Genomic DNA, 18,569 nt, shown 5'->3' on the forward strand with positions numbered 1-18,569 from the left:
CTATCCCCTACCTGCGGTTCTTGGTCAGCCCTCCCTGCTGGGTGCAGGCCTGGATGCGGTCCAGTGTAGCGCTGCGAGGAGGGTTGGATGAGCGGTCAGCCTCACCAAACTTCTTGGGGACAGAGTAGCTCCTCTGGTGGCGGCTGCGCTCGACTGTCCCCAGGCCCTGCTGGAACAGGTTCAGCTGCCCCGTGCTCTTCCTGTTGGACACCAGCTTCCCATTGGTCAGGAAGTCTGGGGAGGATGCCCTGGAGAGCCAATAAGAGACTAGCGTTGAGTTGAAACCCTGGCATGCAAATACCTGGCATGCAAATACCTAATAAAGGATTGGCGTACTCAACTCTAAATTGTTTGAACAAACATCTTTGGATGCTGGGTTGTAAGGTTGTAAGTGATAATAGATGTGTGAACTCTGTTGATGCAGCTACTACTTACAGCTACTATATATTTATATATTCTTATTCTGTTCCATTCCTTATTCCATTAGGTATTTGTTGTGGAATTGTTAGATATTGCTGCACTGTCGGAACTAGAAGCACAAGCATTTCTCTACACTTTCAATAACATTTGCTAACCATGTGTATGTGACCAATAAAATGTGATTTGTTGCTGCAGCTACTACTTTCTGTTTCACTATTGGTTCACTTTACTGATTCAGTCTGAACTTTCTCCAATAAAGGGGCACTTGGACAGGCTTGAAAGTAGCTAGTCCAATCAGTGTCCTCTTAGCAACTATGGGCAGGTTTAGCTTATGTTGCGTTTGGAGAACATCAAAAGATTTGGCCTTCTGATTGGTTGAAGGTGATCCATTTGCTGACTAATTCTCGTTTTATAACGCCAGTAATTACAGCCATTTATACAGCCAGAACAGTGTGGGTTCCAGGCTAATATAAAGATCCATTACCTGATCTAGTGGTAGTGCTTCCGCCCCCAGACCACATGCCCCTGGAGGCAGCAGTTCGTTGGCAATGTAATTTATGTAATGTATCCCTCTGTATCCCAATCTAGCTACATTTCTAAGTGTCTCTGTTAATACATTTGTTTTAAAGTCATGCTGTCAGCAAAGGTGATCTGCAAACCAACCTGTTCAGGATAGCCATTAGGTCATTGTTCTTGAGACATTCAGCCAGGTTGTCCACCACAGACTCTAAGGTGAGCAACACTTCCATAACATAACCCTAGAAGAGCAGGAGGACATTAAAACTGGGTATCTGCACAACCATCCAAGCCCACATCTCTCTCTCTCACACACACACACACACACACACACACACACACACACACACACACACACACACACACACACACACACACACACACACACACACACACTCCCCCTCCCCTGGACACACACTCCCCCGTTCCAGCCGCCCACACACACCTGTACTTCCTCCCCGTGCTCCCCCACCACCTCCACCAGTCGCGAGAGCAGGTCGAATACGGCGTGGGCCGAGAATGGCTGCCGCAGCCCCCGAACCACCTGGAAGGACCTCCCGGCGTAGTGGCGTGACAAGCTACACAGACCCATCTGCAGAGCTATGTCACTCAACTGCTGCTCCAGGTGGAAGTCTGGCCCACACATGAGAGGTATGAGACACACACGCACAAAGCATGGGCACGCAGGCACGCACGCACACATGCATGTTCGCAAATACACATACATGCACGCACAGACACACACACGCACACTGATGTCTACCGTTGGTAGGAGTCAGACTAAGCTTTTACAAGGCAATAGGTGAAAGAAAGTGCAGTGGTTCCAGCATGACCATGTAGTGTGGTAAGGTGTAGAAGAGCGCTAGACTCTTGGGGAGGATTACCTGATTTGGACTCTTTGAACACCGACACCACGTAACGCAGAAAGTTGACAAGCTGCTCCGTGCTTTTTGAGGTCTGGTTCTTGGGTGAGATAGCTTCGTGACACCACATGGGGCCACAGGCCCTGGAAAACAATAACATAAGTGTTTTACAAACGACTATGATATCATAGAGAGGATAACAAATGTATAATTCAAACAGAAGTATACCTACAGTATGTTGGTGTAGGGTGAAGTTGCCCCTAGACGCTGATCTTGGGTCAGTTTAGAATTGTCCTTACTAATGGTTAAGGTTAGGATGGGAGGGGAACTGATCCTAGATCTTTACCTAGGGGAAACTTTACCGCAGAGCAAAGTGGAGCTACGGTGGTGTTGCTACTACAACAATGACAAGTTTGTTGTTGTGTTAGCCACACTAGACCACTATGTGGCGTGGGATGTTAGGAGTTGGCTCCCTGTTCTCACACACTGACATCAAGTTGATTAAACTGACATGAAATTGCATGGCCATGTATCGATAACAAAAAATCTTCAAAATGAAGGCCTGCAAATGATATTTCGGTTTGCCCTTGCCAGGATAAAGAGGTAATGAAGTTCTAGTGTTCCACTCAAATCGGTGTGTTTGTGCATGCATGTGCGAGTGTCTGTCTGTTGGTAGTGGTCCATACTATGAGACTGACTGGTTGGCCGACTGCCTGTTTGTCTGTCTGGCCGACTCTCTGCCTGCCTGCCTGCCTGTTCGTCGGATTGTGCGTCCTTCAGTCTGTGGTCCACCTACCTGGTGGTGAGGAACTCAATCAGCTTGTTGGTCTTCTCGTCCGTCTCTGAGGGGCTCTTCAGCTCCTCCGCCTCCTGGGAGGAGATATGGGGCAGGTTGGAGGTGCTGCCTCCCAGGCTGAGGCTGGAAGAGGTGGACGAGGAGCTGAGGCCAGAGTCTGGTACTGGGGATGCCTGGCCCTCTTGCAGGAAGTCCATCCCACCTGGGAGGGAGAGGGCGTGGGAGAGGGAAGGAGAGGAAGAAGATGAGGAAGGGAGCGGGAGAGAGAAGGAGAAAGAAGGAGAGGGGGAGGGAGGGGAGAGGGATGAGAGGGAGGGGAGAGGGATGAGAGGAGGGGGAGGGGAGAGGGAAAGGGAGAAAGAGAGGGAAAGAGAGAAAGGAAGAAGGAGAGGAGTCACAATAGGGACTGTTCAGAAGGCACAAGACAGGAGGAAACACTTTGAAACAGAGGAGGTGCAATGTGAACTTCAAAACCGTGTTTAATAAACAGCACCCAGTTAACAGGGGTACTTTTTGTGGTTTCACATAACTTCCTGACTGCTCCTGTTGTGAATCCAATGTAGCAAGGTGTGAGGTGAACTCTATGCTCTGTTTTTCTATATTACAACTAGTGAATACAAGAAACCAGCTGGTCCCTAGTCAGGTCAAGTGAAGTTTTCTTTATCGAGTCAAGTATGTCATAAAATAATAATGCTATCACCATATTTTTTTTTTAACAAGAGGATAAGTAGTCCTCTGTTGAATACAGTGGAGGCTCCTCAGAGGAGGAAGGGGGAGGACCATCCTCAGTGAATTTCATTAAAATAAATATATTGAATCAAAGTTATCCTTTTTAGATAAACTATACTAAATATATTTCCGTCACCAAATAATTGATTTAAACACACTGTTTGCAATGAAGTACTACAGTAGTCTCAGCAGCACTCTGTTGTAGCCGTTATAGCCGGAGGACAGCTAGATTCTGTCCTCTGGGCACATTGACTTCAATACAAAACCTAGGAGGCTCATGGTTCTCATCCCCTTCCATAGACTTAATCAGTAATTATGACAACTTCCGGAGGACGTCCTCCAACCTATCAGAGCTCTTGCAGCATGAACTGGGATGCTGTGCACCCAATCAATGGATCAGAGAATGAATCTAGTACTGAAAGCTTAAGCTACAGCTAGCTAGCACTGCAGTGCATAAAATGTGGTGAGTAGTTGACTCAGAGAGAGAGAAAGACAATAGTTGAACAGTTTTGAACACAATTAAGGAGCAGAGAGAGAAATAGAGAAAGAGAGAGAGCAAGAGCAAGAAAGATAGCTATATTTGTTTGTATATTTTTATACTTTCACTTAGCTAGCAAATGCAGCTAGCTAGTTTAGCTTACTCAAACACCCAGCTCAAACATATAGGGATACTATATTAGCTAGCTGGCTATGGCTATCCAGTACTGGAACTCTACCAAGTCAATTTATTGCCATGGGGGCCCGCCGATGTTACTACTAATCTTCTTATGCCGCTAGCTAATAAGCTTACTCAAACACCCGGCTCAAACATAGAGGGATGCTATATTAGCTAGCTGGCTATGGCTATCCAACACTGGAACTCTTTCAAGTCAAGGTAAGCTTTGGTTTTATTAATTTATTGCCACCTTGGCCCACCGGTGTAACTGCTTAACTGCTTTCTGACTGTACACTGTACTGCATGATTTTAGCAGGTTTACTAATGCGTTACTTCTAGTAGTTCTAGTTGCCTATGACATGACAACAATGTAGGCTGTGTTTTGCGTTAACGGTCATGATATGAAGGTTTGCTTGGAAAGGTTTTTTCGCCTGGTCACAGACAGCTGATGTGTTGTGCAATGAAGTCCACAAACTAAGGGAAAAGGTGAGAGGAGGAGAGTGCGTAGATAGTTGCGAGAAGGAATTATATATAAACCGAGCAAAGTGATCATGCTGTTTTTATGTGGCTGCTATGAAAGTGAACTGTTTGCGTGTGACCAGGGGTGTACTATTCATTCCGCCGACACTGTTGAAAACATTTTCTTAAATGGAAGCAAACGGAACAAAACGGGGATAAACATACCTGACTTTGTCCAATAGAAACTCTAATTTGCAACTGTTGGACTAATGATTACACCCTAGATCAGCTAGCATGTGCAAGGTGGTATTGAATGTGTTACTGTCTGTCACCTTGATTAGTCAAAATTCTCTCTGTGTGCACCTACGTTGTAAACTTTCATTCATAGGCTAGGTTGTAGCAAACTCATGATGCGTACAGGGAAAATTGAAGTATCATTTAGTAGCTTAAACCTATCGATGTTACATTGAGCTGGGTGAATGGAATATGAATGACTGTCATCCAATATGCTGTAATAGAAATAAGAAATAATATCATCCTCCCTCATCTTAAACGGCACCAACCGCCACTGGCTGAATATGTAGCTTTCTAGACATGGCAAAACAAATTAAAGCGGGGAATGAACCTTCCTTGCAGCATGCCTAACCCTGCCTTGGTAGATGGCCCCTTTTTGGGCAAGAGGATATGAATAAGGTAATGGAATGCTTTAATTAGGATTTTAGATGTCTGCTTCAGTACATAGGATTGTTGCTGGCCAGGCTACTACCACGGTTTCTTTCTCCCACGCCCTACATTTGGCAAATCTGACCATAATTCCATCCTCCTGATTCCTGCTTACCAGCAAAAACTAAAGCACAAAGTACCAATAACTCACTCAATACAGAAGTGGTCAGATGGTGCGGATGCTACGCTACAGGACTGTTTTTCTAGCACAGACTGGAATATTTAAGTTCCGAGATTCATCCAATGGCATTGAGGAGTATACCACCTCACTCACCGGCTTCATCAATAAGTGCAACGACGATGTCATCCCCACAGTGACTGTACATACATATCCCAACCAGAATCCATGGATTACAGGCAACATCCGCACCAAGCTAAAGGTTAGAGCTGCCGCTTTCAAGGAGCGGGACTATAATCCAGACGCTTATAAGAAATCCCGCTATGCCCTCAGACGAACCACCAGCAAAGTATCAATACAGGACTAAGATTGAATCATACTACACCGGCTCTGACGCTCCTCGGATGTGGCAGGGCTTGCAAACTATTACGGACTACAAAGGGAAACCTACCCGAGAGCTGCCCAGTGACGCAAGCCTACCAGACAAGCTAAATGCCTTTTATGCTCGCGTTGAGGCAAGCAATATTGAAGCATACATGACAGCACCAGCTGTTCCAGACGACTGTGTGATCACGGTGATCAAGGATGTGAGAAAGACCTTTAAACATTCACAAAGCTGCGGGGCCAGACAGATGACCAGGACGTCTATTCAAAGTATACGCGGACCAACTAGGAAGTGTCTTCACTGACATTTTCAACCTCTCCCTGACCAAGTCTGTAATACCAACATGTTTCAAGCAGACCACAATAGTCCCTGTGCCCAAGGAAGCAAAGGTAACCTGCCTAAATGATTACCTCCCCTTAGCACTCACGTCGGTAGCCATGGAGTGCTTTGAAAGGCTGGTCAAGGCTCACATCAACACCATCATCCCGGAAACCCCAGAGCCCCTCCCATTCGCATACTGCCCCAACATATCCACAGATGATGCAATCTCAATCGTACTACACACTGCCCTTTCCCACCTGGACAAAAGGAACACCTATGTGAGAATGCTGTTCATTGGCTACAGCTCAGCATTCAACACCATAGTGCCCACAAAGCTCATCACTAAGCTAAGGACCCTGGGAGTAAACACCTCCCTCTACAACTGGATCTTGACTTCCTGACGGTCCGCCCCAAGGTGGTGCGGGTCGGCAACAACACATCTGCCACGCTGATCCTCAACACGGGGGCCCCTCAGGGGTGCGTGCTTAGTCCCCTCATGTACACCCTGTGAACCCATGACTGTGTGACCAATCACGACTCCAACACCATTAAGTTTGCTGACGTCAAAACAGTGATAGGCCTGATCACAGACAATGATGAGACAACCTATAAGGAGGAGGTCAGAGACCTGGCATTGTGGTGCCAGGACAACAACCTCTCCTTCAATGTGAGCAAGACAAAGGAGCTGATCGTGGACTACAGGAAAAGGCGGGCCGAGCAGGCCCCAATTAACATTGACGGGGCTGTAGAGGAGAGGGTCGAGTTTCAAGTTCCTTGGTGTCCACATTACCAATGAACTATCATGGTCCAAACACACCAAGACAGTCATGAAGAGGGCACATCAACACCTTTTCACCCTCAGGAAAAGATCCTCAAAAAGTTTTACAGCTGCACCAGAGAGCATCCTGACCAGTTGCATCACTGCCTGGTATGGCAACTACTCGGCATCTGACCGTAAGGCGCTACAGAAGGTAGTGCGTAAGGGGGCCAAGCTTCCTGCCATCCAGGACCTATATACTAGGTGGTGTCAGAGGAAGGCCTAAAAAATGTCAAAGACTCCAGTCACCTAAGTCCTAGACTGTTCTCTCTGCTACCGCACGGCAAGCGGTACCGGAGCGCCAGATCTAGGACCAAAAGGCTCCTTAACAGTTTCTACCCCCAAGCCATAAGACTGCTGAACAATTAATCAAATGGCCACCTGGACGATTTACATTGACACCCCCCCCTGTTTTTACACTGCTGCAACTCGCTGTTTATTATCTATGCATAGTCACTTTACCCCTACCTACATGAACAAATTACCTCGACTAAGCAGTACCCCTGCACATCGACTCGGTAACGGTACCCCCGGTATATAGCCTCTTTATTGTTATTTGATTTACTATATTTTCTTTTTTTTAACTTATTTAGTAAATATTTTCTTAACTCTATTTCTTGAACTGCATTGTTGGTTAATGGCTTGTAACTAAGCATTTCATGGTAAAGTCTACACCTATTGTATTCGGCGCATATGACAAATAACATTTGATTTGATAAGGAATGCAAGCCATTCCCTGCTGATGCCTGTACTAAGATTAACCATGGATAAGAGCAATGTGTCCAGTGCTACGCTCCCTCCCATAGACCCCCATAGAACCACAAGGCTGTCTGCCTAAGATGGTCAGTTTGATAAAATGGAAAATCCCTTTATTTTTTTAGAGCAATTTCTTTTTTTTATAGACAAAAATATAAACGCAACATTTTACAGAGTTACGGTTCATATAAGGAAATCATGAAATAAAAATAAATTCATTAGGCTCTAATCTATGGATTTCACATGACTGCATATACAGATATCTGTTGGTCACAGATACCCCAAAAAATGTCGTGGTGGATCAGAAAACCAGCCAGTATCTGGTGTGACCACCATTTGCCTCATGCAGCGCGATACATCTCCTTCACATTCAGTTGATCTATATTGGTGGGAACTGGGACATGCTGTCATACACGTCGATCCAGAGCATCCCAAACATGCTAAATGGGTGACATAACTGGTGAGTATGCAGGCCATGGAAGAACTGGGATATTTTCAGCTTCCAGGAATTGTGTATAGATCCTTGCGGCCGATGAATGGCACGACAATGGGCCTCAGGATCAGTGTGACGTTATCTCTGTGCATTCAAATTGCCATCGATAAAATGCAATTGTGTTTGTTGTCCGTAGCTTATGCCTGCCCTCATCATAACCCCACCGCCACCATGGGGCACTCTGTTCACAACATTGACATCAGCAAACCACTCACCCACACAACGCCATACACACTGTCTGCCATCTACCCGGTATAGTTGAAACCAGGATTCCCACGTGAAGAGCACATTTCTCAAGCGTGCCAGTGACCTTCGAAGATGGGAATTTGCCCTTCTGCAGTCAGGTCAAGACCCTGGTGAGGACGATGAGCATGCAGATGAGCTTCCCTGAGATGGTTTCTGACAGTTTGTGCAGAAAGTCTTTGGTTGTGCAAACCTACAGTTTCATCAGCTGTCCAAGTGACTGGTCTCAGAAGATCCCGCAGGGGAAGAAGCCGGATGTGGAGGTCCTGGCATGGCGTGGTTACACGTGGCCTGCAGTTGTGAGACCGGTTGGACATACTGCCAAATTCTCTAAAATGACGTTTGAGGCAGCTTATGGTAGATAAATAAAAATGTCATTATCTGGCAACCGCTCTGGTAGACATTCCTGCAGTCAACATGCCAATTGCACGCTCCCTCAACTTGAGACATCTGTGGCATTGTCTTGTGTGACAAAACTGCACATTTAACCTGTGTAATGATCATGCTGTTTAATTATCTTCTTGATATGTCACTCCTGTCAGGTGGATGGATTATCTTGGCAAAGGAGAAATTCTCACTAACAGGGATGTAAACAAATTTGTGCTCAAAATTTGTGGGCTTTTTGTGGGTGTGTAAATTTCTGGAACCTTTTATTTTAGCTCATGAAACATGGGACCAACACTTTACATGTTGCATTTATATTTTTGTTCAGTATATGTATACATTTTTTTACAAATAGGCAGAATATACAGCATTGAACAAATACATGTTTTGAGAATGCGAGGGGATAAATACAGTTACATTGAATTGAAATGAGAGTTTTTTACTAAAGTGAGATAAATGCATTTGCAGCTTTTAGCTACACTTGTCCCATCGTTAGACACTAACTCCTGAATGAGATATGCAGTGACACCATTTACCAAGAATCCTTTCTGATGCACTCCAATCAAAATGGTATTAAATTATCTTAATGGCCTAAGGAATGAGTAACAGGAATACTTCTCGATTCAATCCAAATAACTAAAATACGGAAAAAACGCGTCTATTCGACAGCAGAGCTCAAAAGCACTGTGTATCCCAGCTCCAAAGTAAACAGCATCTGTTGACAGTCAAATGCACTGGGTCATGTTCATTCGGCACAAAACGGGATGAAACAGGTAGGGACTACTAGAAGTTGTCCAATAAGAAATGCTCATTTCCATTTTTCATTTAAACATTTTTTTTTCTTCATATCATGGCATAAAAATCTGTTTGGAAACCACCATCTCAGAACTAATGACATGTATTGCAGATGGTTATTTTAATTGTTATAGTTTTAAAACATCAACTTCGATTTAGACCACACATGTTTAAAAACATTTTCAGTTGCATTCCCTAATGTACACTGCCCAGGAATCTATTCTGTACTGTGTACTACCTGTAGTAGTGAAATATTCAGTCTGGTAGCTTGACTTGCTGGTCAAGGTCTTGCTGCTATTGACCTCTCGTGTCTGCAGCAGGACGGAGGCGATATTCTGGAAGTTGCGGTTGCAGGACAGCGTGATGAGTAGGTGCAGGAGGAGACGCTTGCTGTGCTCAAACACCTCGGGACGGTAGTGATCCATGCCTGGTGGTGAAAAAAATACATCATAATACAGTGACAGCAGATACAGTGGGGTCCAAAATGTTTGACACCCTTGATAAAGATCAGCAATAATTACTGTATAAAATAAATAACTCAAATACTGAGCTGTATTGTATGCTCAAAGAAATAGGGAAATTATTTCATACTAATACAATTGCTCAGAGAAAGGGATTTTGTTTAACAAGTAATACTTTTTTTCTCTCAACAAGGTAGGGGTCAGAATTATTGAAACCCCTAAAGCCTCTTATAAATATAGTAGTGAAAAGTTGAGTACTTGGTCCTACATTCCTACAGTAGCATGTGTCATGACGTTGCCCTCTGGGTTTTCTATGCACCATCCCCCGACCTCTATACTTCTGACACAAGGCTGTGTGAAGGCGGTCGTAAATTCCAAAGGGAATGTCCTGCCTCACAGGCCACAGTTTTGAGACAGAGTGGGTTTCGTATAGAGAACAAAGGATTCTTCCACCTCACAGGATTGGAGAACCAAACGACATTTAGGTTCTGGAGAAGGTATAAAAGATCGGTGAAGAATCCAGCTACGAACTGGTCCATTTGGTACAATTTTGTTAAACTCATTAGAGACAATATGACCATATTACCATACTAAGGTTTATATACTAGCCTCAGCGATGAGACTTACATCTAATGGTTGTATAAGATTTATGAATAAGGATAAAGCTATTTGGAATATGTTGAGATGCTATGTACTTATGTTAATGGGAGAGAATTGTATGTCTGTTCAAAGCTTAACTAAGTCATCGGCATGCCCCCAGGGACACAGACAGCACAAGGCGTCATGTGACAGCCTTTTCTACGTTCAGTATATAAGCCCCACCCAGAATTTCTTTCTTCAGACCAGGCCTCCACTCCATTACAAGTTGGCCAATAGGTTTGACCATGCATTCCTCTACTGAACTTTTAGACTATCGATACCGACAGAATAATAACAAGTCTTTGATATTAATTATTAGTCTGCAGCTAGAAATTCGGTATCATTGAATGCGAAGACCGACGAAACATCCATTCTATAACGACATTAATGAATGTTGCTTTGAAAGATCCATTCTAACCAAGAGAGAGAGAGAGAGAGAGAGAGGACGAAACTCACCAACAAAGATCACGACGACACACTGAGCATAAATATATATATTGATTGCAATTGTTTCCGAATGAGTGAGCGTTCATGTGCAAAGGATAAGCATATCAATTGTTAATATTTATCAACTCTGTTGTGCCGTCTCAGCTGACCCTTATCACCCTTTGTTTAACAAGCCGCCATGCCGGTTTAGCCCACTAGGGCACCTTCCTTTATCATTGCTTTATAACTATACCTACTGTTTTGTATGCTTTCTGTGAATTACTTAGTTTAGTAAATAAATGATTTTAAGACAATTGATGTATGGATGACTTAGTGAAGACTGGGTTCGTGCAGATAACAACAATTTACGACGTTTGGAATGAGACTGGACGCGAGGTAATAACACATCATTAAAACAAGGAGATAATAGATCAGATCTTATAATATAATATATAATGTTATAACATCTGACAGTTATATTAGGAAAATTATAACTGTGTAATCTGAATATTTTCCTTGGTGCCCCAACCTCCTAGTTAATTACAGTTACACGATTAATCAGTTAATCACGTAATAATAATTACAGAGAGTTATTTGATAAACATGTCTTCAAGTTAATGATGCCCAAAGACACGAAACATGCAATGACTACATCAAGCTTGTGACTCTACAAACTCATTGGATGCATTTGCAGTTTGTTTTAGTTTTAGTTAGGGATGCACAATATATCGGTAAGCATATCGGAATCGGACGATATTAGCTAAAAATGCCAACATCAGCATTGGTCCGATGTCTAGTTTAACGGCGATGTGCAAAACCGATGTCAACGCTGACGTGCATACCTATATAACGTAGGTAGATGACATAGTATTGTTTAAAAGCACACCTATGAGCTACTTGCTGTGGGCGTCACTGCTATTAGCTTCACGACTACCATTTGGACCAGAGACGTCAGCCCCATGAGCATGCTGTGTCTGACAGCACTGTGGGTCGACGAGGATTTCGTACTGAGGAAAGCCGTATTGCATGCTCAAGAATGTGCTGGTTCTCATACCGATGCTGCCATTTCAATGGCATTTGAGAACATGTTTGAAACTTGGAAACATGAACACACTCCTAGCTCCATTCGAACAACTGGCTCGAGAAATAAGCTCATCAACTGCATCTGCAGCAGATGTGATACCCTCTGTCAAGGCATTGAAACGCCTGCTCAACAAAACTGCCGACACAGGCTGTGGGGTTAAAACTTGCAAAAGTACTCTACAAGAGGCTGTGAACAAGCGATTCGGTGGCATTCTCTCTGAGCCTCTTTACCGTGTCGGCTCCATGCTCGATGCTAGGTACAAGGACCGCTACTTCGATGCAGACAAGAAACAGGGTTTACATGAAATGTTACAGACACAGCTGGACAACTTGGAAACGGACACAGTGACAGTGCGTACCGAGGAAGAGAGGCCATGGACAGACAGAGCAGAAACTTCACTGCTTGACATGTATGATGAAATCCTGGTTGAGGCTGAACAAATTAACAACGAAACAGCACAGCAAGTAAGTGAAAGAAATACGTTTTGATTATGTTTTACTGGCAATGGGGATATACGTAAATGCCAACAAAATAACTTTTTGGTCAGTGTGTGTGTGTGTGTTTCAACTATTTAACTGTACTAGAATGCTTAAAAGGCCACAACATTTTTTTATATCAGTTATCGGTATCGGCCAAAAATGTCATATCGGCGCATCCCTAGTTTTAGTTTTTATTTTGGCCCCAATAGAAATTAATGGTAAATAATGTATTGTGTCATTTTAGAGTACCTTGTATTATACATAACAATACTATTTTCTAAACACTTCTACATTAATGTGGATGCTACTTGAATGAATCGTGAATAATTACGAAATAATCTGAAAATCAACCAAAATGAACTGCAAATGCATCCTACAAGTTTGTAGAGTCACAAGCTTGATGTAGTCATTGCGTGCTAGGAATATGGGACCAAATACTGAACTTTTGACTACTTTACTTATAACAATCCTTAGGGGTGTTAATACATTTGACCCCTATCTCTTTCTTTGAGCCATGGTATTAATATAAAATAATATAATTTCCAAATTTTGGGAGCATACAATATAGCGCAGTATTTAATTATTTATTTTATACAGTCATTATTGCTCATCTTTATCAAGGGTGTCAATAATTTCTGACCCCACTGTAAAACCTTACATACGGTGTCTTTAGCAGTGGAATAACATGGTGATACTACACAGGGTTGGGATTCATATTATTGCTCCCTTACTCTATTGTCTCCATCTGTAAAAAGGGGCAAAACTATTGGCAGCAATTGCCAGCTACCATCTAGCGTGTCCAAGTTGGAGCATGTTCAGAATCAGTTCATTGAGTAATTCCTCATTGAAATGTATGTGCTTGTCATACCCAGAAAGAGGGCGTGGAGCAGCAGTGGCAGGTGCAGGGCCCAGTCTTCTCTCACACTGTGGTCAACCACCATCTCAGTCATGAAGATCACTGCGATGTTAAACCTACAGACACATATCAATAATATACAGCACCAGTCAAAAGTTTGGACACACCTACTCATTCCGGGGGTTTTCTACATTGTAGAATAATAGTGAAGACATTTAACTATAGAAATAACACATATGGAATCATGTAGTAGGTAAACTGACAAGGTGAAGATCTGTCGTTCTGCCCCTGAACAAGGCAGTTAACCCACTGTTCCTAGGCTGTCATTGAAAATAAGAATTTGTTCTTAACTGACTTGCCTAGTTAAATAAAAGTAAAAAAAAATTGAAACCATGTAGTGACCAAAAAAGGGTTAAACAAACCAAAATATATTTCATATTTGAGATTCTTCAAAGTAGACACCCTTTGACTTGATGACAGCTTTGCACACTCTTGTGTGCGTGCCTGTGTGTGTGTGTTTGTGTGTACCTGTGTAGAGGTCCCTTAGGAGTGATGGTTTCAGGGAGGTAGTCCACAAGGGGAGCCCAGCAGCCTCCGTTGACAGGCATAGGCAAAGGGAGTGGCTGATTGGTCTCCACAACGCTCATCAGCCAACCAGTGTACGGCGGAAGGGGTTCACCTAGGGATCACACAGAACGTTACACTCATGACAAAGAAGGACAAGACTCGCCAGGCCACACCCTCTCCAGGGTCATGTTCAGTGTGGCACACTAGGGCAAAACCAGTGTTTCTTATTGGACACTTTCTGGTAGCTGGTACCTCCCTGTTTCCCTTCGTTTCAAAATGTTTCATCCCCTTTCGTGCCTACTGAATGCAACCCTGTTTGCATTTAGCACTCAGACCCCATCTCTCCCTAAAGAAAATGTTATGAGCATTCCTGTGAATACATGCACCCACCATTCAGCTGCCTTTCAAAGCAATAACTGTGTCTGTTGATGGCAGGCATGTTAAGTCATTGAGGAGGGCTATAGTGCAGAGGATCAGTGTTCTTTAAAGTTCTTCTTTGGAAAGGTCATTGAGTTCGGCGAGCCGAGCAGGACTGTCTCAGCTCTAGCATGGTCTTATCTGTTTGTGCTTTAGCCAACTCCTCTAACTATCGTCATGCAATTATTTTCAGTTCGAGGAGTTGTCTCTGACCTGGGTCGTGTTCATTAGGGCACAACGTAGCAAGATGTTTTGCAACGGAAAACGAAAACAAGCATTTCTTATTGGACCTTCTTGTTTCACTCAGTTTTATTCTGTTTTGTGCCTAGTGAAAATGACCCAGGCTACCTCTGCTCCAGAGAGTAGAACCAATGAGTAGAACAAAGGAGTTTTGGGTTAACCGGCTGTTTCCTGGTAGCATCTGAGAGGCCCTGTCACAGAGCTGCTTGTGTGTTTCACTGCCAGTTCTTACAAAGGATCTCCTAGGAGCGCCTGGCCTATCATGCATTATCAATGGCACTAACTTAGACGGCCATGTAAAGTCCCCTGTTTAGAGTACCTGCATGGTTTTGGTACTGGGTCCGACTGACATTTTTGCTTATAAATCGCTCTATGGACACTGTGGCCCGAAATGGTTTGCATTGAACGATAGCCCTGGTTGCCAGGGACACAGTAGTATATTCTGAGCCTGGACTTCCTGACGGGCCGCCAGGTGGTAAGGGTAGGTAAGAACACATCCCCACGCTGATCCTCAACACAGGGGCCCCTCAGGGGTGCATGCTCAGTCCCCTCCTGTACTCCCTGTTCACTCATGACTGCATGGCCAGGCACGACTCCACGGCCAGGCATGACACAACAGTGGGCCTGATTACCGACAACGATGAGACAGCCTATAGGGAGGAGGTCAGAGACCTGACCGTGTGGTGCAAGCACAACAACCTCTCCCTCAACATGATCAAGACAAAGGAGATGATTGTGGACTACAGGAAAAGGAAGCCCGAGCACACCCCCATTCTCATCGCCGGGCTGTAGTGGAGCAGGTTATGACTAGGGTGGCTGGAGTATTTGACATTTTTTAGGGCCTTCCTCTGACACCGCCTGGTATAAAGGTCCTGGATGGCAGGAAACTTGGCCCCGGTGATGTACTGGGCCGTACACACTACCCTCGGAGGCCAAGCAGTTGTCATACCAGGCAGTGATGCAACCCATCAGGATGCTCTCGATGGTCACGTTGAGGGAGAGGTTGTTGTCCTGGCACCACACGGCCAGGTCTCTGACCTCCTCCTTATAGGCTGTCTCGTTGTTGTCGGTGATCAGGCCTACCACTCATGTCATCGGCAAATTTAAAGATGGTGTTGGAGTCGTGCAGTCATGAGTGAACAGGGAGTACAGGAGGGGACTGAACATGCACCCCTGAGGGGCCCCTGTGTTGAGGATCAGTGTGGCGGATGTGTTGTTACCTACCCTTACCAGCTGGGGGTGGCCCTGAGTGCTACGGGTCGGTAGGACTTGAGTGCTACGGGTCGGTAGTCATTGAGGCAGGTTACCTTAAGTGCTCTTGGGCACAGGCACTATGGTGGTCTGCTTAAAACATGTTGGTATTACAGACTCGGACAGGGAGAGGTTGAAAATGTCAGTGAAGACACTTGCTAGTTGGGCAGCGCATGCTCGCAGTACACGTCCTGGTAATCCATCTGGCCCTTCGGCCGTGTGAATGTTGACCTGTCTAAAGGTCTTACCCACATCGGCTACGGCGAGCGTGATCACACAGTCTTCCGGTACAGCTGGTGACGGGCCACCCCCCCAGCTGGTGCTCTCCTGCATGTTTCAGTGTTATTTGCCTCGAAGCGAGCATAGAAGTAGTTTAGCTCGTCTGGTAGGCTCGTGTCACTGGGCAGCTCTCGGCTGTGCTTCCCTTTGTAGTCTGTAATGGTTTGCAAGCCCTGCCACACCCGACGAGCGTCAGACCCGGTGTAGTATGACTCTATCTTAGTCCTGTATTGACGCTTTGCCTGTTTGATGGTTCGTCTGAGGGCATAGTAGGATTTATTATACGTTTCCGGGTTAGAGTCCTGCTCCTTGAAAGCGGAAGTTCTAGCCTTTAGCTCAGTGCAGATGCTGCCTGTAATCCATGGCTTCTGGTTGGGGTATGTACATACGGTCACTGTGGGGACGACTTCATTGATGCACTTATTGATGAAGCCAATGACAGATATGGTGTACTCCTCAATGCCATTAGAGGAATCCCGAAACATATTCCAGTCTGTGCTAGCAAAACAGTCTTGTAGCTTAGCATCTGCTTCATCTGACCACTTTTATATTGATCTAGTCACTGGTGCTTCCTGCTTTCATTTTTGCTTGTAAGCAGGAACCAGGAGGATGGAATTATGGTCAGATTTGCCAAATAGAGAGCGAGGGAGAGCCTTATGCGTCTCTGTGTGTAGAGTATAGGTGGTCCAGAGTTATTTTCCCTCTGGCTGCACATTTAACATGCTGATAGAAATTTGGTAAAACTGATTTAAGTTTCCCTGCATTAAAGTCCCCGGCTACTAGGAGCGCCGCCTGTGGGTGAGCGTTTTCTTGATTGCTTATGGCGGAATACAGCTCATTCATTGCTATCTTAGTGCCAACCTCTGACTGAGCTGGTATGTAAACGGCTACGAAGAATACAGATGAGAACTCTCTCGGTAGGTAGTGTGGTCTACAGCTTATCATGATATACTCAACCTCAGGCGAGCAATAGCTTGAGACTTCTTTAGATATAGTGCACCAGCTGTTATTTACAAAAATACATAGTCCACTGCCCCTTGTCTTACCAGACGCTGCTGTTCTATCCTGCCGGTACATTGTATAACCAGCCAGCTGTATGATGATATTGTCATCGTTCAGCCACGACTCCGTGAAGCAAAAGATGTTAGTTTTTAATGTCCCATTGGTAGTTTAATCTTCCCCGTAACTCATCGATTTTATTGTCCAAAGATTGTATGTTTGCTATCAGAATTGTGGGAAGTGGGGGTTTATTCAATCGCCTCCGAATTCTCAGAAGGCAGCCTGCTCTCCGGCCTATCTTTCTCCGCCTCCTCTTCATGCAGATCACTGGGGTCGGGGCCAGTTCCGGAGGGAGCCATATATCCTTGGGCTCGTGAAAGAAGAAAAAGGATTCTGCTAGTCCGTGGTGAGTAATCGCAGTCCTGATGTCTAGAAGTTATTTTCGGTCATAAGAGACGGTAGCGGCAACATTATGTACAAAATGAGTCAAAAAATAAGTTACAAACAATGCAGATAAACAAACAAAAAAACACAATCGGTTGGGGGCATGTATAATCTCTACTCACTCTTCTCCTCCTCGTAGGAGCCTCCAGAACTGTTGCTGTATCGGGATTCCAGGCAGTTGTGGTGCCTCATGATGTTACTCAACCTGGATCACAAAGGTCAGAGGTTGTCACCATGGTTACTGCAACAGACAATCTATTATATTGACAAGATAGTCGAGTGACAGCTCTAACAATGGAAATACATGTCCACAAAGATGGAAGGCAGGCGAGGGTGACGAGATGAGGTTGGACCATTCTAGTCAATGAGAGGGCAGATACGCAAGTGAACAGGCAGAACTCCGATATAAAGTATTTTTTTTCAAAGTTGCTGAAATGTAATCCTAACCATAAGGAAATGTATATTTGATCAAATGTAGCAAGTTATCAATTACCTTTTTTGTTGACCAAATTCGACACTCTTTCATTGTACCTCCATATAAACATTCCTCACCTCGTGGTCTTATTTTCATGTAAACCCTTTCGCTTCGCCTCTTCTTCTCTGCTACTGCTGATCTTATATTACATCACATTTCATCTAACCTGGTCCCAGATGTGACAATGAAGGAGTTGACATGATAGCACAAACAGGACCAAGTTATATTTCACCTAGTCAGGTCCCAGATCTCTTTGTGCTGTTTTGTCAACTTCCATGGTTGTTGGCATACCAAACGGTCTTGGCAAAACAGCATAAAGAAATTTGAGACCAGCCCCATTCCAGGTACTATACTGTGCTACTATACCTCTCTCCGTTCTCTTTGGCTGCTTTAATATCATCTGTGTCAGGGAAACTCTCTTGGCCAGCAACTACAGTGTTGCTACTGGATGTTGTACCTAAAAAAAGTATAAGGTTTAT

General features: G+C 44.5%; 1 protein-coding gene across 1 annotated transcript in view; it reads right to left on the reverse strand.

The window, feature by feature from the left end:
• LOC106580640 (protein furry homolog) overlaps positions 1 to 18,569 on the reverse strand; it is a 281,327-nt gene that overhangs the window by 95,570 nt on the left and 167,188 nt on the right. Inside the window, exons 36-45 of the mRNA XM_014161918.2 lie at positions 18,457 to 18,547; positions 17,738 to 17,820; positions 13,947 to 14,097; positions 13,431 to 13,534; positions 9,712 to 9,900; positions 2,596 to 2,797; positions 1,821 to 1,942; positions 1,382 to 1,569; positions 1,084 to 1,178; positions 12 to 248 (exon numbers count right to left, since the gene is read on the reverse strand). Coding sequence (XP_014017393.1) covers positions 12 to 248; positions 1,084 to 1,178; positions 1,382 to 1,569; positions 1,821 to 1,942; positions 2,596 to 2,797; positions 9,712 to 9,900; positions 13,431 to 13,534; positions 13,947 to 14,097; positions 17,738 to 17,820; positions 18,457 to 18,547 — 1,462 coding nt within the window. The remainder of the gene's footprint in view (positions 1 to 11; positions 249 to 1,083; positions 1,179 to 1,381; positions 1,570 to 1,820; positions 1,943 to 2,595; positions 2,798 to 9,711; positions 9,901 to 13,430; positions 13,535 to 13,946; positions 14,098 to 17,737; positions 17,821 to 18,456; positions 18,548 to 18,569) is intronic.

Source organism: Salmo salar, chromosome ssa20 (assembly GCF_905237065.1).
Source record: "Salmo salar chromosome ssa20, Ssal_v3.1, whole genome shotgun sequence".
Taxonomy (NCBI): domain Eukaryota; kingdom Metazoa; phylum Chordata; class Actinopteri; order Salmoniformes; family Salmonidae; genus Salmo; species Salmo salar.